Here is a 16,985-nt window from a genome sequence, read left to right on the forward strand (position 1 = left end):
AAACCCATTTGTTACAAACGAATACAACATTTTAATGTGTCTTTCTCGAGTCTTGCTTCAATAATAATAATTGTATTGATTATACTGAAGCACGTTAACGCTAATAGTTGAGGATTTACTGAAAAGGAATTTTTTAGCAGTCATCTGTGTATTGGAGCTTGTTCCAGTAATTACTTATAACTGTGCACAATTTTCAAATTACGAACTAGTACTACTTTTTATTTAGAAAATTATAGTCAGACCAAAGTTTTCGGACAAAAATTTTCAGACAGACAATGCACATGGTGCTACTTGAAAAGTATTAAGTCTGGATCTTCAGCTTTACTTTAATAACATGGAAAGCATTTGCCTAAGCACTGTTTATCCACTGATAAATCAAACTCTCATCTTATTCCAAATAGCTGAGAATCTTTAGTAGCATGGCTTGGAAGAGTTGCAGTCACCACTCACACATTCAATTCCCCGATTTCTGGCCCCAAGGGTTCAAAAAGAGCCTCCACTTCAGCAGGATTCACTTCGTCTGGGCTTGGAGGATTCCACTTGGGATTCTGACAACAGACAAAGATATCAGAGATGGACTACATTGGCACAAGACTCAGCAATAATTAAACGCTTCAGTTTGGTTTACTGAGTGCTACTGTTAATTGTTTGATGGTATAAGGAAGTGAAGCTTTCAAGTAATCGAGCAATGAAGCACTGCACATTAGGTAGATAATCTCTATCACAATGTTCTGTGATTCTTTGCTAATCTGTGTAGATAATCAATCGTGGTAATCCTAGCTTAAGATGGGAGAGGTCAGTGCTAGTTTTTCTGATCAAGGACAATTATTCTGATACAGAGACACGAGTAAATATCCAATGTATAGGAAAGAGAGTTTATTTGTAGCTCATGAAAGATGTGCAAAACTAGCCTTTCTCATGTGCCGCTTCTGCTTTCACTAAAGAGCTAGCTTGCAGAATAATCGTATACTAGCAGTATAAAATATTGCCAAAACTATCAGCACAGATATATCAAGCTTAAAAAAAGGGGGGAAAATATAGATATGCCAAGCTTAAGAAAGAAGACACTATAGATTCGCAAACCTGATTGCAAAGCTTAAACAAAACCAGGAAATTTTCAACTAATGAGACCAATGGAGAAGTTGACTTCATTATAACATACACAGGGGTGGTAAAGGAGGCAGATGGTGTGTAAGATGAATATAACTGCAACCCCATTATAGGGATTTACGCCAATCAGAAGAGTTTCTAATAAGAGTTAATACTTAATCGTGCTTTATGAATGTCCCCAACCTTCAGTTTATTCCAAAAAAATATCCACAACTTTCATTTTTTCATCAAATGATCCCAACTTTCAGCATTTTATATAAAATGTCATGCTATGCGAATTTCGGTCACGGAAAACTGATTCATCTCGCCGCAGTCTAAGGTTTAAAAATTTCTCCACTTCAACATGTGAAAGTTGGGGACATTTTTTGAAATACACTAAAAGTTGGGGGACACAAAACACAATTAACCATTCTTAAATTTTGCTAAAACGGTATTATGTAGTATTAAAGAGGAAAAAATTCAACCTCATACTCCGACCAGATTAATCAGTTTTCTGTCACAGATTTTTTTATTGTTGGACATTTTATGAAAAAATGCTGAAAATTGGAGACATTCAATGAAAAAACAAAAAGTTGGGAGATTTCTTGGAATATGCTGAAAGTTGGGGTCATAAAACTTTATTAAGGTTCTAACATTAATCAGATCAAAGAGAACATGGCATAGTTCACCTGATCTTTGTCTATTAAGACAGCTCGGACGCCTTCTGAGAAATCATTTCGAAGAGACGACCTTATTGCAATTCGATATTCAGTTTTCATAACACCAGTCAGCTGGATAGAGAATGTTACAAGACAAAAGCAGTGAGGAAATATGTTAAACAAACTTGAAGATCAATGATTGAGTAAGCAAACAAACTTTTTCCTTTCTCCTTATAGGAGAGAGGGTTGGTTGATAAAAGTAAGGCCACTACCTTGGATAACTCGCCATTATTGTTTCCTTGAGCAGAAGAAACTCTTGAAAAATGTTTATCTGTGAGGCAGAGAGAAAAGGGGCCTCCTTTCTTGAGCCCTTGCAGGGCATCCTTTGCCCACTCTGCCACTGGTACGAAGAAGAGGAATGGATATACACATTAAACTATTTCCCAGTAATAGCAGGGAGGAAAAAAGAAATGCATTTTAAACATTCAAAGATGAGAAAAGAACAACAGGATTAGAGCTCACCCAGTGAATCACCACTTAGCTGATGATTTTCCAGCTCCTTTATAACCTCCTTCACGGATTTGTTACTTCCAAAGGTTGAAATTATCCGGGGTAAAAGCAACTTCAGACGAGGTTCGGACTCCGGATTTCTACTATATTTTTCCAACAGTGTTCTGATGTCATGATCAGGGTCCTCAGAACTACATTGTGAACATACAATTAGAAAATTTGTTTAATGAATGACACTAAATATATGTCCTATAGATGCAAAACCACATAGATATTAAAATGAGTAAGATAGCAACATATACCAAAACTTTGCATTTTGATAGCGTTAAATGATCTAGAATGTTCCTAAATTGAACTAGAAAACAAGATTAGTCACTTCTCTGGAGTGCTAGACCCTGATGGAGTAGTTAACATTGTTAGAGGTAGTAAATTAAAAGCAATTTTAGTATAACAATGTTTATCATATCAAGACAAACATACAAGGTGGTTGCCAGGAGATCGTCCTTTAGTGCAGCCAAGCTCCCAGAAGGAACATAATGACTTCCCAGACCAACATATAGAGCATCAGCTGGCGTTGATATTCTATTTCCAGTCAATCCAAGATAGGCCCCTGAAAATCGAATAGGGATGAGAAACACAATGGTTAAAAGGATAGATCATGACCAGAAGAATCCCCAATTTGTATCATGATAAATCGGATTGTTTCTTAGTAAACTCATATATGAATCTATGTGTCCTAAAAATTCTGTGAACAGCCAGGTCCACAGTTTCATCATGAAATATACAGTTTGAGATTTGACCTTGAAAATTAATCAAAAGCTTTTAACAGAAAGGAGGCAGACTGGAGATTCCCAAGTGTAACCAACTAAAAAGCAAGGGACTGACCTACTGCTCCTTCTCCGGGACTTTTTGCTGCTATATATGCAAAACCAACATCTGGAAACAACCCAATACCATTTTCTGGCATAGCAAGGACTGTTTTCTGAAACAAATGATACACAAGATTAGATACTTTAGATCTTTATCTAATATGCAGTGGCATCAGACATGATGCTAGAAAATCGATTACCTCAGTTATGAGCCTGTATCGACCATGACCAGACAGTCCAATGCCAAATCCCATTGTAATACCATCCATGAAACAGATATAAGGCTTTTTGTACTCAAATATTTTGCATATAAGAGAATATTCAGCAGTGAACACCTAATAATTAGCTCAAAATGATGAGCGACTTTTTTTTGAGAAGCACATACACAAAAAAGAATTGAACTCAACAAAATACTTCTATCATAAAACATCAGTAGGTGCAAGAGTGTATCCATATTGAACTGCATACAATCTGTGCATTATGTGAATTAGTAAGTGCAAACCAATCAAAGAAATTCAAGGCAGAGCAAGATACTTATTCAAAAGTCAGTGGTGCGATCTTACAAGTACATTGACCCTATAAGGACACTTAATCTACTTTTTATAAATCATTAACTTTTTAAACTGCTTTATTGCAAGAGATAAACCAGTTCTTTAGAACATACAATATAAAGATATAGGTTTCTGCATGTGTGGTGTAGAGGTAAAACCTGCATACAAACAACTAAGTAGAAAAAAGTACAACATAATTGCCTCACTGAAACACCACATCTAATTTATTAATGCTTGATAAAGTAGAATGCAATTTGTTTCAAGGCGTTTAGATGCTGAAGTTATCAAGATTCAAGAATAAAGAATAATTCTTTCATAGCATGCAAAATGATTCAATAGACCTAGAATATCTCTATGGTTATTATTAATCATTTTTCCACTTTTGGATCTACAAGACCTCAATCATGTCTGACAGTTGATTTTTTGTTGCAATCTGCTTCACATCACCACCTGCATGCAAAGTAGTTAACTAAGAGTCTCAGCTGCCAAATCAAGATTCCAGCCAAATGGTTTTCCAGGAAACGGTACTACTCATACAACCACAAATCAAGAGGGAAAATGAGAGGACCAAAGAAAGCCAAATTTACATGTCACTTGCACACAATAAAACTATTGGTCAGTGTCACAAAAATTATATTCTGTGACAATAGAGGAACCTTCTGGACAAGAGGAGTGGATTTGTCCTTTTGAATTTCAGCAGCAACACCCTTAATATCCATTCCTGCATTGATCATGAATGTTTACCCTCAAAACCTTTCCAGACTCATGAAGCCACAGTAAAACCCCAAAATAAATATCACTAACCCACCATGCTCCGAGTATAATACAACAAGTATATAAGAGAATACAACTAGCCTAGAAAGTTAACAGAATCACAACAAGGCAGTCCAGAAACTAGACAACAATAACAAATAAATAAATATCAAATTATCAATCAGCAACAGCTCTGTGACCTGCTGAGAATGCGCGAGATGAGCTGCTTTCAACCAAAACACACTTCACTCTCGGATCAAGTTCCCATTCATCAAGGTAACTCTTATATTTGACGTCCATATCTAAATAGAATCAAATAAATCCCACAGTTAGCAGCAATTACATCCGGCACAGATGAAGAGGCACTCGAATTTAACACACTAAATCAGTAGACAAATTCCTAGAGATTTTCAAAATAAGCTCCAATAATTATTAGTAAATGCAAATCAAAATGTAAGAAAAGGAAAGCAGCCGCGAAATAAATACGGTGAAACCTAAATTCATGGCATTAAGAGCTTTGGGGCGATCGAGAGTGATGAGAGCTACGCCGTTTTGGAGTACGTTGCCTCTGACGAGTTCGTCGGCCATAAGTGCAAAGCTTCGAAGGGTTGAGTGGCGGGGATTGTATGAAGATGGGAATGAGGAGCGGAGGAAGGAGAGAGTGGGAAAGGGGGAGTGATTTAGAAGATGAAGCAAAGTTCGCATGATTTCTTTAACACGGAATAAATAGTTTGATTGTCCATTTTAACATTCCATTCCATTCCATTCCATAGATACATAGTCCACGTCACCCTACCCAAATAATTACTCATTTATTAGATTCAGAATCGAATGAGTTCTGGACTATAAATAGGACTGCTTCATTGTAAACTAGAGGGCTTCAAATTCAACAGGATCGTTTTTGGACTCTTTTAAGCTTGACAGCTTAAAATATAAATATGATATCTATATCTTTCTTTGAACAATGAAATATGGATTCATTGAAGTCAACAATCATCATCAAATTGTAAATGACGGATATGATGTTAGTCAAATTGAATGGCTTAAGGCGGTGGATATTAATGACAAACTTCTTGTTTGTCAAATTTAGTAGGCAATTTATGTCAAAATTTGTGGGCACTCTTGCCTATAAATAGAATGCATGGTAGCATTCTAAGATCATCCCAACACACACAAATCATTCCACACATTAACGTGCACAACGTTATATATAGTGATTGTGGTAGTTTTATCTTGAGTGTTGTACTATTCTCAAATAGCGAGGATCTCTAGTTTTGCCCGTGGACGTAGCCAATATTTGGTGAACCACGTAAATTTGGGTGTTCTTTATTTTTCGTTTTTCTCTCTCTTTCGTTTGCCACTTTTATTGTCGAATTTAGGCAAAGCAAATCCTAACAGTGGTATCAGAGCCATTGGTTAAGGATTGCTATTTATTACGGCTGGTTCTACCGCCTATTTTATGGAAGGTTCTACCTCCTTGATTTTATAATTTATGGAAGGTGCTACCTCCTAAGCTAATTTTCTGAAAGGCAGGTTATACCGCCAAATCATTGTTTTGTGTGGTTATTGTGCCAACAGGATTAGCTTGATTAATTGGCGAGCGGAAATTTTGTTCAAATAAAATAGCAGTCGGAAATTCCTTCTGGTGGTGGATTCAAACCATGGCGGCCAAATTCGACATTGAAAAGTTCAATGGGAGCAATTTTGCTCTATGGAAATTGAAGATGATGGCAATTTTGAGAAAAGACAATTGCCTTGCAGCAATTGGTGTCAAACCCGCGGACATGACGGATGACAAGTGGAACGAGGTGGATGGCAATGCAATTGCCAATCTACACTTGGCACTTGCTGATGGAGTATTATCCAGTGTAGCGGAGAAGAAAACATCAAAAGAAATTTGGGACACATTAACCAAATTGTACGAGGCAAAGTCGCTGCATAACAAAATCTTCTTGAAAAGGAGATTATATACCCTGAGAATGGCGGAGTCAACAACAGTGACTGACCATATCAACACTCTCAACACCATGTTCTCTCAACTGACCACGTTGAGCCACACAATCCAAGAAGCTGAACGCGCAGAGCTCCTGCTTCAGAGTCTACCTGATTCATACGATCAACTTGTTATCAACCTCACAAACAACCTTGTGGCGGACCAATTAATCTTCGACAATGTTGCTGCCTCTGTTCTTGAAGAAGAAAGCCGACGCAAAAACAAAGAAGATCAACATGTGAGTTCACACCAAGCAGAGGCTTTATCAGTAACGAGGGGGAGATCGATGGAGCGTGGCCCCAGTGGGAGTCACAACAAAGGTAGATCGAAGTCGAGACACTTGAAAAATATCAAGTGCTTTGGCTGCGGCAAAAAGGGTCATTTGAAGAGAGATTGTTGGAACAAGAAGAAGGGTGGAGAGCATGAAAAATCAAATGCTCAAAGTTGTGTAGCAAGTGCTTCAGATGATGGAGAAGTACTGTACGGTGAAGTATCAACCCAAGCAGAGGGCAGAAAGGCGTACTCTGATGTCTGGCTCCTAGACTCGGGAGCAACATGGCACATGACACCCCGGAGGGAATGGTTTCACAAATATGAATGTATTCTGGGAGGATCGGTGTACATGGGCAACGATCAAGCCTTAGAGATTGCTGGAGTTGGTACTATCAAAATAAAAATGTTTGATGGTACAGTACGTACTATTCAGGATGTACGACATGTTAGAGGACTCAAGAAAAATTTGTTGTCTTTGGGACAACTGGATGATCTTGGATGCAAGAGTCGCATCGAAAATGGGATCTTGAAGGTCATCAAAGGTGTACTTGTGGTGATGAAGGCGGAGAAAGTTGGATCCAATCTGTACATGCTTAAAGGAGACACATTTCAACATGGAGAAGCAGCGGTCGTGACAAGCAAAGCAGAAGAATCAACGATGCTATGGCACCGAAAACTTGGTCATTTGACGGAACGAGGTTTGAAGATTCTCGCTGAGCAAGGGTTGCTCCGTGATCTCACAAAGGTTTCTTTACCCTTTTGTGAGCATTGTGTTACAAGCAAGCAGCACAGATTGCAGTTCAACAACTCCAGTTCTAGAAGTAAATCCATACTGGAGCTTATCCATTCTGATGCCTGGAAAGCGCCGGTTAAGTCCTTAGGAGGAGCTGAATACTTTGTGTCATTTATTGATGATTACTCCCGGAGATGTTGGGTGTATCCAATCAAGAGAAAGGGAGACGTATTTTCAATCTTCAAAGTATTCAAGGCGCAAGTAGAACTGGAAGCCGAAAAGAAAATCAAGTGCTTAAGGACTGACAATGGTGGAGAATACACCAGTGATGAGTTCGTTAGCTTTTGTAAAGAGGAAGGTATCAAACGGCAATTTTCAGTGCCTTACACTCCTCAACAAAACGGCGTAGCGGAGCGGATGAACAGGACTCTTCTGGATAGAACAAGAGCCATGTTAAGAACTGCTGGATTGTCTAAATCATTTTGGGCAGAAGCAGTAAAAACTGCATGCTATGTTGTAAATCGGTCACCGTCAACAGCTATTGAGTTGAAGACACCAATGGAGATGTGGACGGGGAAGCCAGCAAACTATTCACGCATTCATACTTTTGGATGTCCAGCATATGTGATGTACAACACCCAAGAAGTTACAAAACTAGATCCAAGATCTAGAAAATGTATTTTCTTGGGGTATGCTGATGGAGTAAAGGGGTATCGCCTGTGGGATCCTACTGACCACAAGGTGATCATCAGCAGGGATGTAAAGTTTGCAGAAGATCAGTTGCAAGAAGCTGAAAATGATAGCACGAGAAATGAGAATGTACAATCTGCTGAGATTCAAGTGGATTGGATCGACAAGGAGAAGGATTCCTCTGAAGAAACACCAGAGCCGAGCAATGATGATCCAAACGAGATTGAAGAAACTCAAGTCCAGAGGCCATCTCGTGAGAGAAAACTACCTGCTTGGCTCTCAGACTATGAAACTGAGAGCAATGTTGCATATTGTCTTCTAATTGAGGATGATGAACCATCAACGTTCATGGAGGCAATTAATTGTCCAGAAGCATCCAAATGGACGGCAGCAATGCAAGAGGAGGTGAAGGCTCTACATAAGAACAAGACATGGGATCTAGTTCCACTTCCATCTGGAAGAAAAGCTATTGGAAATAGATGGGTGTACAAGATCAAGCGTAATAACAATGATCAAGTGGAACGATATCGTGCTCGATTGGTGGTGAAAGGATATGCTCAGAAAGAAGGCATTGATTTCAGTGAAATATTTTCTCCCGTGGTTCGACTTACAACTATAAGAGTTGTACTGGCCTTGTGTGCTACATTTGATTTGCACTTGGAGCAGCTGGATGTTAAAACTGCATTTCTTCATGGAGAACTTGAAGAAGAAATTTATATGCTCCAACCAGAAGGCTTTGTTGAAAAAGACAAGGCGAACTTGGTTTGCAGGTTGAACAAATCTCTGTATGGTCTCAAACAGGCGCCGAGATGTTGGTACAAGAGATTTGATTCTTTCATTTTAAGCCTGGAGTATGACAGACTCAGTTCAGACTATTGTACGTATTACAAAAGGTTTGAAGGGGATAATGATTTCATTATCTTGCTGTTGTATGTGGACGACATGTTGGTAGCAGGCCCCAACAAAGATCGAGTCCAAGAGTTAAAGGCACAGTTAGCTAGGGAGTTCGACATGAAAGATTTGGGACTAGCAAACAAGATTCTAGGGATGCAAATCCATCGAGACAGAAATGAAAGGAAGATTTGGCTTTCACAGGAGAACTATTTAAAGAAGGTCTTGCGACGTTTCAACATGCAAGACTGTAAGCCAATTTCTACCCCACTTCCTTTCAATTTCAAGTTATCCGCAACAATGAGTCCTAGCAATGAAGCGGAAAGGGAAGAGATGTCTCGAATGCCGTATGCATCAGCAGTAGGGAGCCTAATGTATGCCATGATCTGCACAAGACCAGACATTGCACAAGCAGTGGGAGTAGTCAGCAGATACATGGCAAATCCTGGCAAAGAACATTGGAGCACGGTAAAAAGGATTCTGAGGTACATTAAAGGGACCTCACATGCAGCTTTATGTTTTGGGGGATCTGATTTTACGGTTAGGGGATATGTCGATTCAGACTTTGCAGGAGATCAAGATAAGCGAAAATCCACAACAGGATATGTATTTACACTTACTGGAGGAGCAGTGAGCTGGATTTCCAAGTTGCAGACTGTGGTAGCATTATCTACAACGGAAGCTGAATACATGGCTGCTACACAAGCTTGCAAGGAGGCAATTTGGATACAGAGGCTTTTGGAGGAACTCAGGCACAAGCAACGAGTGATATCGTTGTATTGTGATAGTCAGAGTGCCTTGCACATTGCAAGGAATCCAGCCTTTCATTCCCGGACGAAGCACATAGATGTACAATATCACTTTGTACGAGAAGTGGTAGAAAGCGGACAAGTGAATATGCAGAAAATCCACACTAAAGACAATCTAGCAGATGTCCTGACCAAACCAATCGCAACAGACAAGTTCCTATGGTGTAGATCCTCATTTGGTCTTGCAGAAACGTAAGCTGACATGGATGGCAGAACTAGAGAGACTGTGTGAAGACATGATTTCATCAAGTCTTCAAGTGGGAGATTGTTAGTCAAATTGAATGGCTTAAGGCGGTGGATATTAATGACAAACTTCTTGTTTGTCAAATTTAGTAGGCAATTTATGTCAAAATTTGTGGGCACTCTTGCCTATAAATAGAATGCATGGTAGCATTCTAAGATCATCCCAACACACACAAATCATTCCACACACTAACGTGCACAACGTTATATATAGTGATTGTGGTAGTTTTATCTTGAGTGTTGTACTATTCTGAAATAGCGAGGATCTCTAGTTTTGCCCGTGGACGTAGCCAATATTTGGTGAACCACGTAAATTTGGGTGTTCTTTATTTTTCGTTTTTCTCTCTCTTTCGTTTGCCACTTTTATTGTCGAATTTAGGCAAAGCAAATCCTAACATATGATAGTTCGCAGATCTATAGAGGTGGTTGAAAATATTTTAGTGGAGATACATAATTTCATTTATTTTGCTGACTTTGTGGTGATAGACTTGTCAAATGGATTGGGCTAACCACCCAACTAGATTGAGGCACAAGCCCATGTCTGAAGCGGACGGGCTTGGCTTATGGTTTTATTAATATTGCTGGGCCAAGCCCAAGCCAAAGCCCAAGAATTGGACATTTTGTTTATGTATACTAAAAAGATATTAAAAACATTATTTGTCACCGTTTAACCTGGCAAGAGTTTTAAAAAATATAATAGAAAGTGGGTTCAAAAAGTTAGTGGGATATGATCCTACTTTTATATATTAATTTTATAATGGAATGTGAGTGAGAATGAGTTAGTGGAATATGGAGTTCACGCCAACTATATTTCACCAAAAAGCCAAGCTGGGCTGATCTGAGCCAGCCCGGTCCAGTTCACATGTCTACATTGGATTGGACTAGGGTATTGGGCCTAAATGGTATAATATCCTCTTGATCAGTTCACTATTCATTGCTAGCTGTCATCATTATTATTAAAACAATTATATAACCCTCTTTTCACTAGATTACGTTCTAGTTCTAGCATAACTGCGAAGGAACAGAATCGAAGATTCATGCTCTATACGTAGATTATATAGTTTGTTCACCTAACACCCAATAGCAAGATCCCTAGATTGAATTTTGAATATTCACTGTTCACTACGCTTTCTTTTCTTGACCATTATGAGTTGAGCAGTCGAAGATTCAATTATATTCCAAATCAATATTGGCCTCTCATCTTGTCATGTCGCCTTCAGTTTTAAAAATCCAACCATTATTTTTCTGTCTTATTTAAATGTTCGTTTTTATGCCGTGGCAATCGATGATTCTTATAAGTAATGGTGCGGCATGATAAATAGAGTATTAAACTACTTCATCAACAATATCATTACATAAATAATTCGCCGTCATATCCAACAAGAAACCGATGAAGTCAGATCAAGACAAGGATGGACACCTCCCTATAATTTGTAGCATTTCATAATTCATAGTAGTTTTTTTTATTTTATTTTTTCCACCGATTCAGTAGCTGGTAACAAGATTAGTTAAAGCCCTTTTGCTACGATACAGATTACGTATTGGAATTTTCATTCAACACTAATTATTTGATTGCATAATTGGAGAAAGAAAAGGACCACAACTGCCCACTTATGAACTAACTTTCATTACCAACACCAAACAAAGGCTGGGAAATTTAATGGAAGCCAGCATACAAAAAAGAAGGATAGGTACTTACAATGACTTGAAACCGATCGTATTTTCGTCAAAAGGAATTAAAAAATAACGAAAATTAATTAAAAAAAATAAAGAAAATAAAAGAAAGGCATAAATTAGACTGGATATTACATTGGGATTGAGAGAATAAAATGGGAGATAAGCAAGTAGTAAGAAAGTAAGAAAGTATTATACTAGACTGTAAGAAAGGGCACGCGCTGGGCCAAACCGTCATGGCTGCACACATCACGTTAAGCATTTTCGTGCGGGAGCTGCCCATAGCTTCCGATCTTGTCAACAAACTTCGGCCTCCACTTGGTCCGCCCCTTCACAATTTCACCTCCACCCTCCAATCGAAGCAAATGCTGGCACTCGACAATGCCAGGGTGAGACGAGTCACCACTACCCTCCTCGACAATTGAAGTGAGTGACTGGAGCACACTGTCCCTCATGCACTCCCTCCTGTATTCTAGAGTCATACCTGCGAGCTCGTGAGTCTCCAATATTTCTAGTGGAGCACTCTGCAATAGAAGACAAAACACACTTTTAACAAAACTCAACTGCAAACGAGCCAGAACTAGCAGAATGACTGCACAAAATAGTAGAAATTGCATGTGCACAACTAATTTTTGCTGAAGAAATTTAACCATCCCTAATCTGATAAACGCTTTTAAAGACTGCGACCTAAGATAAATCTATAAAACAAACTCAAGCTCAATCAAACTGAAGGATATATCTGCCAGAGCTAAGGGGAGCCCAAGAAACTAGTTTAGTTAGACCATCTCCAATCATACACAAAAATCATTTTTAGTGTAGACAATTTCTCCAACCATACACCAAACTCAAACTCATTTTTGGGTTTTTCAATAGAATAACACCATATTTGGTGTTACTGCAAAATATTTGTGAGACAAATACCCAAAAATAGTGTAAATTTTAAATATGGTGTAAATGGTTGGAGTAAAACTACCTTTTGGTGTAACATATACTCAAAAATGAGTTTGAGTTTGAGTTTGGCGTAAATGATTGAAGATAGAGCTAGAATCAATGATGCCACTCATTTTGTCATCGGAAATTCAATGCGTCTCAAGTTTTTGTTTTTAAGTAATAAAGAGGCAAGTTGTAATTGTTTATCTTTAGATGTTTTGGCAATCTTCTCAGCAAATAAAATGGCTTTTAGCAAAATTAAAGCAAACAAAAGAAAAAAAGCAAATTCCATGCAAATCTTGGCAGGAGTTCAGTCTAATGTATAAACATAAAAAAGTAAGAGGTCACATCCTGCATCTCTGATAGTAATAAACATAAAATGTTTACATCCTTCAGTCTAATAGTAAGAGGTCACATAAAATGTTTACATCTCTAATAGTAAGAGGTCACATCCTTCAGTCTAATGTATAAACATAAGGTCACATCCTGCATCTCTAATAGTAATAAAAAGATGTTCCAAACACTTCCAGGCTATTTAACAGGCACATTGCTGATTAAGTAAAATTCAAGGTAAAGAAAATGTTTACCTCTAGTATCCAACCAACATATTTAACATTATTCACATGTTGATTCACATCTAAATCACTCCATCTAGGCTGCACACAAAGGACATATGCTTTAGGAAATGCAGATAGAACCGTTACTGTGATCATTGTAGGACAAAAGAAAAAAAAATCAACAAAAATAGACTGCTGCTTACAGTCAAACCACTATGAATGTTCTCTGCGGTCTTTTCATCAAGCTTTGGTAGTTTCCTGCTATCATCATCCACTAATGGAGGAGAATCCACAAAGTAGCTACCTATTTCACCTCTGACCTCATCCGGCATTTTGGATAACTTCCGTGTCTCTTTATTCATCATTACCCATAGACTATCCAAAAACATAAAAACACATTTCAATTTCAAAATCTTAAGTGTTGTAAAATGCAATATACAACCAGTCTAAAAAAAAGTCTTTTGGCCTCTAACTCCAGCTTAACTTTCCATTTTTTCAAATCCAATAAAGTAGAGCATATTAAGATCAATTTTTTCACTGTTCATCATTATCAAACTAGTTCTCAATAAGAAAACAGCTGCTTCACTCAGTAATGCTTCGCTGATTTTGTTGATGTTTCATGAATATACCAAATGTTGCTTGGTCAAAATATTCTAACCTTGTAGCTCTAGTTAATATCTCGTCGGTGTTACTATCACGCACAAGCCAATCTCGACGCATACCATTCTTTCCTGATGCAGCTACCCAGGTATCTACTTGAACAACATCACCCCTGAAAACAGAGCATCACCCCATCAGATTATAACCAATAAGAAAACACTCAATTGAACTTCTTCAAAACATTATATGGTCAACTCTGTTTTATTAATTGTTTGAGAGCAAAAACTTACCATGTAGGGTAGCGATCTACAGCAACCTGCATTTTGGAAACCACCCAAATTAAATTTCGTTTGCACATCTCTGGTGTTGAACCAAAGCCATCAGCCAGCAGCCCAGCATTTTTTACGTGATTTAGAGCTGTTTCCTGTATAAATTGAGCAACTTCATCTACAAGGTGCAACCAGAACACTAAACAATTCACAATCACAGAAATACATTAAGACATAAAAAGAATCAACATGCACCTGCAAATGATTCATCAGTGTTTCTACTGAAGCAGTCCTATCTGCCCCTATTTCATAAGATCTAATACTGAAGTTTTGACGAAACACAAAACCACCTTGTACAATCTGCCCCAAACCAAAAGGATCAACAAGCATATCTGACCGTTTTGGCTTCCAATCAAGCATCATCCATTGCTTTTCAGCTGCCAAAAATATTGTAGTAATGGCAGCAAGAAGCATGCTCCAGTCAGGCAATTGGTTGATGAATGTCCTCGGTGGAGGTGACATGTCCTCAGTCTTCAGAGACTCCATAGAGCCAACCTTAGAGCCATTGACCTTGGGAGGGGCTTGTGCGTTAGCCTTAACGTGCAATCTTCCCGACGATGTGGATTTTGACTTAGCATTGGTGCCACGTGCATCAATACTTGCAGGGACACTCCCTAATGCCTTTCCTGGTGTTTTTCCAGCAGAGTCTGAAGCTGGAGAAGGTATTTGGAGAAACGCAGAAGTTGCAGCAGTGGCGACCATGATGTTAGAACAATAGGAGACAATTGAATGATATCTGGGCTAATTCAACCACCAAGAGTACTATATCACTAAACTCCCTTCAAGTATGACATGTCCTTCCTGAAAACAGTGCAATCTACAAGAATCAGAATACAGTGCTGCCTAATTTCTACGCAGTTTGGGTAATTTATTCTCGAGAAATGTTGCGTCAAAACACAATACCAGCGTGAAGGGGGTAAAAAGAGGCAAAAATGGCATCACACAATTCAAATGAGCATTGGCAGTGTTCCTATTCAACACAAACAGTCCCCAGCTCACAGACAAATAATTCAAAAGCAATTGCAAAACGATTCAAATACAGCACAAAATACACGGCCAGTCATGGTTTCGAATTATTCACGCGCATGCGCTAAGCAGAAGATAACAAAGCATAAACACAGGCGATAAATAAATTACAAATCCGCCAGAGCCAATGAAAACCACAGCAGATCTGAACATTCAGCCACAAAAAAAACGACACAATGCAATTAAATTCGAAGGCAGAAGAGATAAATCCAAACCATCCCGATCTCGATACAAGCCACGAAACAAATCGCAACGCATGGAATAAGCAAAGCCACACGCACCTTCACGGTCGAAAAAAAAACACAACGAAAACGAACTCCAAAAATGAATGCTATCAGATAATTGAAATCATCAATGTTTGATCGGCAAACCCGTACGTAGCACACGCAATTCCTAGGGTTTGCTCTTTGTGATGCAAATTTCAGGTTTTCCTAATTACGAAGATTCTAAACTGATTTTCTCTTTTCAGAGGTTTTTGGAGCAGCACGGAAAATTCTCGAAGAGAGAGAGAGAGGGGACAGCGCATTTGATGGTGGAAGGCAATTGCGTCGAGCAGCTCCTTTTTATAGTAAGAAAAAAAATAATTGCAAACAGCCCTCTCCTTCTTCAACTTCCTTATTAATGGCCTCCTTTTTCATCTCTTGTGCCGGTGTTGCCCCTATCTTAGCCCTCTATTCACGCTAATGCCATCATTGTTTGGATTGTGCAACATTTCATCCAATATTTTATTAATGATTTGGATAGTTTGCAGCAATTGCAGGTGAATTCGATGTTGAAACAAGTTTGGTAATCTATGATTTTGTTTTTTTTTTCTGGCTGGTAGATTTTGTTTGACTCAGTTTAGCCAATATGATTAAAATATTTTGTTTTGGCGATTATTTTATGAATAAAATATACCCCTAAGTCCTAACCTTGTTCTATGAAAATAAGACTCCCTTTTTAAACAACTTACTTAAACGGCGTTTAAAGGAATTTAATTCACGATATATGTATGACATATAAATATTAATTGAATAAATTGATCAAGATTTACATTCTCTTTAATTGGTAATTTCAGTGCAACCGAAATTATAGTGCAAGAATCTTACCTTTCGTCTTATGCAATTTAAACATGTGGAGTATTAAGTTAGTGGGAATATAGTTAGAGCATCTCCAGTGGTTGCCCGTCCCACTCGAACATCCACTAGGACTTCCCAAAAATACATCCTGCCACGTCACTAGGACTTCTCATCCCACTGCCACGTCACTAGGACTTCCCCTGCATAATCCGCCCTTCCCATCGTCCTTCCCACTAGGACTTCCCGCAATAAAATAAATCACAATTATTTAACGGAATTATAATTTTGACACGGAATACGGGAAAATGAAGTTCAACGAGACGTATATATAGAGTTCAAAAAAATCAAAAATAAAAAAAACGGACGTCCGACCCCCCCCCCCAAACAATGGCGCCCGTCGACTCGGACGTCCCGCGGATATCCGAGGACGTGCGACGTCCTACCTGCATGGGCGTATCCGACCTTATTTTCCACAATGGCGGACGTCCGGTCGCCCGTCGCCGACGTCCGAGCCGGACGTCCGCCGCTGGAGATGCTCTTAGGGGTTCGTGTCAACGACTGATAAAACATGATAAAAATAAAAGAATTGATTTCAGGAGATTCCTCATAGTTATGTTGGGAAATAAAATGAAAGCAGATGAATATTTTTTTGTAACATTGGAGTATTTTAGAGCTGGAATTCACCATATATATGGAAAACTTATATCGAATATTTAACATGTATGTTTTGAGATTCTTTCGTTAAACC

The 16,985-nt window shown here is 38.5% G+C and overlaps 2 protein-coding genes across 5 annotated transcripts; both read right to left on the reverse strand.

Moving 5' to 3' along the window:
• Positions 1–196: 196 nt before the first annotated feature.
• On the reverse strand, positions 197–5,208 carry LOC121749712 (3-hydroxyisobutyryl-CoA hydrolase-like protein 3, mitochondrial). 2 transcript variants are annotated; one of them, XM_042144310.1, is made up of 10 exons: positions 4,926–5,208; positions 4,632–4,733; positions 4,076–4,128; positions 3,328–3,462; positions 3,144–3,240; positions 2,739–2,868; positions 2,271–2,449; positions 2,021–2,148; positions 1,779–1,880; positions 197–548 (listed from the first exon to the last, which is right to left on the reverse strand). In XM_042144310.1, exons 1-10 carry the CDS (start codon positions 5,134–5,136, stop codon positions 447–449), a joined length of 1,239 nt encoding a protein of 412 aa, XP_042000244.1. In that variant the 5' UTR covers positions 5,137–5,208; the 3' UTR covers positions 197–446. The 2 variants fall into 2 exon arrangements, with proteins under 2 accessions (XP_042000244.1, XP_042000243.1); XM_042144309.1 differs by lacking the exon at positions 4,076–4,128 and adding an exon at positions 4,335–4,399 and having other exon boundaries at positions 4,926–5,202.
• Positions 5,209–11,667: 6,459 nt separating this feature from the next.
• On the reverse strand, positions 11,668–15,755 carry LOC121748446 (palmitoyl-acyl carrier protein thioesterase, chloroplastic-like). 3 transcript variants are annotated; one of them, XM_042142815.1, is made up of 7 exons: positions 15,557–15,755; positions 14,349–14,954; positions 14,115–14,248; positions 13,883–13,996; positions 13,428–13,599; positions 13,255–13,323; positions 11,668–12,261 (listed from the first exon to the last, which is right to left on the reverse strand). In XM_042142815.1, exons 2-7 carry the CDS (start codon positions 14,853–14,855, stop codon positions 11,992–11,994), a joined length of 1,266 nt encoding a protein of 421 aa, XP_041998749.1. In that variant the 5' UTR covers positions 14,856–14,954; positions 15,557–15,755; the 3' UTR covers positions 11,668–11,991. The 3 variants fall into 3 exon arrangements, with proteins under 3 accessions (XP_041998749.1, XP_041998747.1, XP_041998748.1); XM_042142813.1 differs by having other exon boundaries at positions 15,461–15,755; XM_042142814.1 differs by having other exon boundaries at positions 15,057–15,755.
• Positions 15,756–16,985: the final 1,230 nt, after the last annotated feature.

The sequence above is a fragment of the Salvia splendens genome, chromosome 9, assembly GCF_004379255.2.
Source record: "Salvia splendens isolate huo1 chromosome 9, SspV2, whole genome shotgun sequence".
In the NCBI taxonomy this organism is placed as follows: Eukaryota; Viridiplantae; Streptophyta; class Magnoliopsida; order Lamiales; family Lamiaceae; genus Salvia; species Salvia splendens.

Excerpts from the sequence above, each read along its gene's own strand:
- LOC121749712 (XM_042144309.1), bottom strand. The coding sequence starts at position 5,136 with ATGCGAACTTTGCTTCATCTTCTAAATCACTCCCCCTTTCCCACTCTC. Across the intron at positions 4,400-4,631 it reads ATCTCGCGCATTCTCAGCAG|GAATGGATATTAAGGGTGTT; the intron begins GTCACAGAGCTG and ends TGATCAATGCAG. Across the intron at positions 2,869-3,143 it reads TCCCGGAGAAGGAGCAGTAG|GGGCCTATCTTGGATTGACT; the intron begins GTCAGTCCCTTG and ends TTCGATTTTCAG.
- LOC121748446 (XM_042142815.1), bottom strand. The coding sequence starts at position 14,855 with ATGGTCGCCACTGCTGCAACTTCTGCGTTTCTCCAAATACCTTCTCCA. Across the intron at positions 14,249-14,348 it reads CACTGATGAATCATTTGCAG|GAAACAGCTCTAAATCACGT; the intron begins GTGCATGTTGAT and ends CAATTTATACAG. Across the intron at positions 13,600-13,882 it reads ATATTAACTAGAGCTACAAG|TCTATGGGTAATGATGAATA; the intron begins GTTAGAATATTT and ends GTTTTTGGATAG.